Source organism: Pterocles gutturalis, unplaced genomic scaffold (genome assembly GCF_000699245.1).
Source record: "Pterocles gutturalis isolate BGI_N339 unplaced genomic scaffold, ASM69924v1 scaffold19873, whole genome shotgun sequence".
Lineage (NCBI taxonomy): Eukaryota > Metazoa > Chordata > Aves > Pterocliformes > Pteroclidae > Pterocles > Pterocles gutturalis.
Genome location: NW_010118805.1, coordinates 62,812 through 65,519, shown reverse-complemented (window position 1 = coordinate 65,519; position 2,708 = coordinate 62,812). Strand labels below are relative to the sequence as shown.

The 2,708-nt window shown below is 53.4% G+C and overlaps 1 protein-coding gene across 1 annotated transcript in view; it reads right to left on the bottom strand.

The window, feature by feature from the left end:
- PCBD1 (pterin-4 alpha-carbinolamine dehydratase/dimerization cofactor of hepatocyte nuclear factor 1 alpha) overlaps positions 1-1,836 on the bottom strand; it is a gene marked incomplete at its 5' end in the record, with an annotated part of 4,412 nt that extends 2,576 nt beyond the window's left edge. Inside the window, one exon of the mRNA XM_010076373.1 lies at positions 1,648-1,836. Within this exon, the coding sequence (XP_010074675.1) occupies positions 1,648-1,836 (189 nt within the window). The remainder of the gene's footprint in view (positions 1-1,647) is intronic.
- Between the last annotated feature and the right edge of the window lie 872 nt (positions 1,837-2,708).

The following is a 2,708-nucleotide window of genomic DNA, read 5'->3' as shown; positions in this document are numbered from 1 at the left end:
CTCGGGGGTGGTGGGAGTGGGATGGTTCCTGTCCCCCTGGCATAGAGGCTGCATGCTCTTCCTCTTGCATGATGTTTGGGGAAAGCCTTCCTTGCCTGTGCATGCTCCAGCCTTGCTGCTAGCGTGCAAGCCGCTCATGCTGCCTTTCAGTTTGTATGGCATTTTGGATTCCACCCTGCCAGCCCCAGCTCCACCATCCCCCTGCTGCTAACGTCAATCCCATCCCTTCGCGAGCTCTCGGTTTGGAGGAAAGGTAGTGAGTAAACAGAGCTCAGCGCAATAAGCCCTCAGCCGTTGCCCTTCTGCACTGATGGCGTGATAAGCTGGGTACAGGTAGCTTAGCAACTGGATAAGGTGGGGGTGGAGGCTGGCTCTGCATGGGGCCACTGGCAGGGGGACATCCATGGGGGTGGCCCTAGGAGACACTGATGGGAGCGGGGTGAGGGCTGTGCTGGGTTTTGGGAACAGAGGCTGAAAGCTCCTGCTGGTGTATTGGTGCTAAAGAGAGGAAAGGCTCTGTAAAGCCGGAGCTGTTGCTTGCCTGGAACAGAGGGGTATGGATGGAGGGGGCTGGGTGCCGAGTCAGCCTCCCCTGGGCAGAGCAAGAAACCAGGCTGCTTGGAATGGATGTGGTTTAGTTGTCCTTGTGACTATGTGGGAGGATGGGCCCTGGGGGTTTTTCCAGACCCAGCTCTTCTCTGAGAGCCCAGTGCCTGCAGGAGGCATGGCTAGGCCAAGCTTTGGCCAACAGACCACACATAAGCCAGCTATTCCAACTGTCTGGTAGCAGACTCCCTGCCTAGAGCACCCTCTGCACCCTCCACCCCACTCCGTTCTCTCCTTCTCTACTCCAGCATGTTGGCCAGCCTGCTGTTTTTGTCAGTATGGAATGCTAATGCTTTCATATGTGCTTTCTCCTTTAAAACACATTCTTCTCATTAGGGAAATTTAATTATTTTGTTTTCTTTTGCTGGCTCTCAACTGCCAAGGCATTGGGATTTCTTTTTTTTTTTTTTTTTTTTTTTTTTTTTTCCGAGCAGGAAACCATGTAGATGCTTTGTGCAACTGAGGGGAAAAAAAACAGCGTGGGAAATTGGGAGAGCTTTGGGCTTTCTGAGGATGAAAAAACCCTCTCTGCTCTAACAAACATCTTCCCTTTTAAGTGTGACTTGTCACTTAGGAGAAGGTAAAGGGGAGAGGCCTGGCGCGAGCAGGACCTGCAAGCAGGGCTGGAGCGAGGTATGCTGTGAGGCCCACAGTCCTTTGCTCCTGTCCCCTCTGCCGCTGTGAAAAAAAGCTGATTTCCAGCTGGACAGGGTGGGTTTCACAGGCTGTGGAGGCGAAACACGCGTGGGGGTCGTAGGTGGCATGCAGTATCTGAGTGAGGGTCGCACTGGCAGCACAACCTTGCTAACCGACCCTTTCCCTCCCCCTCGCAGAGGAGCCGCGCCTGGAGAGCGCTGGCTTTGGTAATTCAGCAGCAGCTGGCGGAGCTCACTGCGTTACTTATTAACCACAGCGCAGAGCTCTGCTCCTTTCTCCCTTTCCTCCTGCCTCTTAGAGGCCAGAGCTGCCGCTCAAACCTCTGAGCCCTGTCGTTTGCCACTGCCTGCAAAGCCACAGCCGGATTTCCCAGTAGCAACTTACCATCTCCGGCGGGTCTCCGTGGCCTCGGTCCCCAGTCCAGGCGGGTGGTGGACGACAGTATCCTGTACCGCAGCCCGGTGCAGCCACAGCTTGTGCGGGGTGGCGGGAGGCGTGGCAAGGGGGCCGGGTCCACCCACAGCGAACTGCTGCCAGTGCCTTTCCCAACGCTGCCCGGCAGCGGTCACCTGCCTATGGGCGACCCTGGGACTCGGGGGATGCTCAAACAGGGTGTCTTTGAACTCCGCACGACAGAGCAGTGATGCGCCCACCCCTGAACCACCCACACCTCACTGTAGGGTCACTTTTATAACCTGTTGCACAAGAGAAAGGCAGAAGGGGATGGAGAGGGGCAGTTAAAGCCGGTATGGGTGGGTTGCCTAGGGACAGCCTGGATCATATCGCAGCATGTGGACCAAGAGCCAGGGTAGCAGGGGGAGTGTGTGCAGCACAACGCTTCTGAACATTTTTAAGGTGTTTTCTCCTGTTGCCAAGGTAACTGTCTGCATGTTTGCTGCCCTCTGAGGTGTTTTTGCTCTCCAGGCCTGCCGGATTTGTGCCCATGTCCTGTAGCTCATCGTCTGCTAAACCCGCTCACGTGGTAGGCAATTTTCCAGTGCTGACAACAATTTTGTACTGTGCTGATAGATGTGGTAGACAGAAATTCAGCACCCTGCTATGCCCTCATGGCTTTCTTTACCCTTGAAACAACTGATTCTGGAAATTTTTAATATGGTGTGACATACATCCCTTGTACATACCCTTGTGTGCACATTTTGTTTTCTGCTGTTAGGGTTCGTGGGTGCCATGGATGATTTATTTCTCCAGCAGGCAAATTAAAGGGAGGCAAATTCTTCCTTTCCTTTTTTTTGCCCTCTATAGATTTGCTTGCCAGGGTAATGAAAAGGAAAAATTAGCATCTTTTGTGTTCTGGGAGACCCCGAGTGTCTGTCTGGGGAGAAAGACTTGAAGAGCAATGCAGCACCTGAGAAGAAAATAATTATGTGCAGATATGAAGCTGGAAGCTTTGATATGGATGAGGAATTGCACTGTGCAGCTTCCAG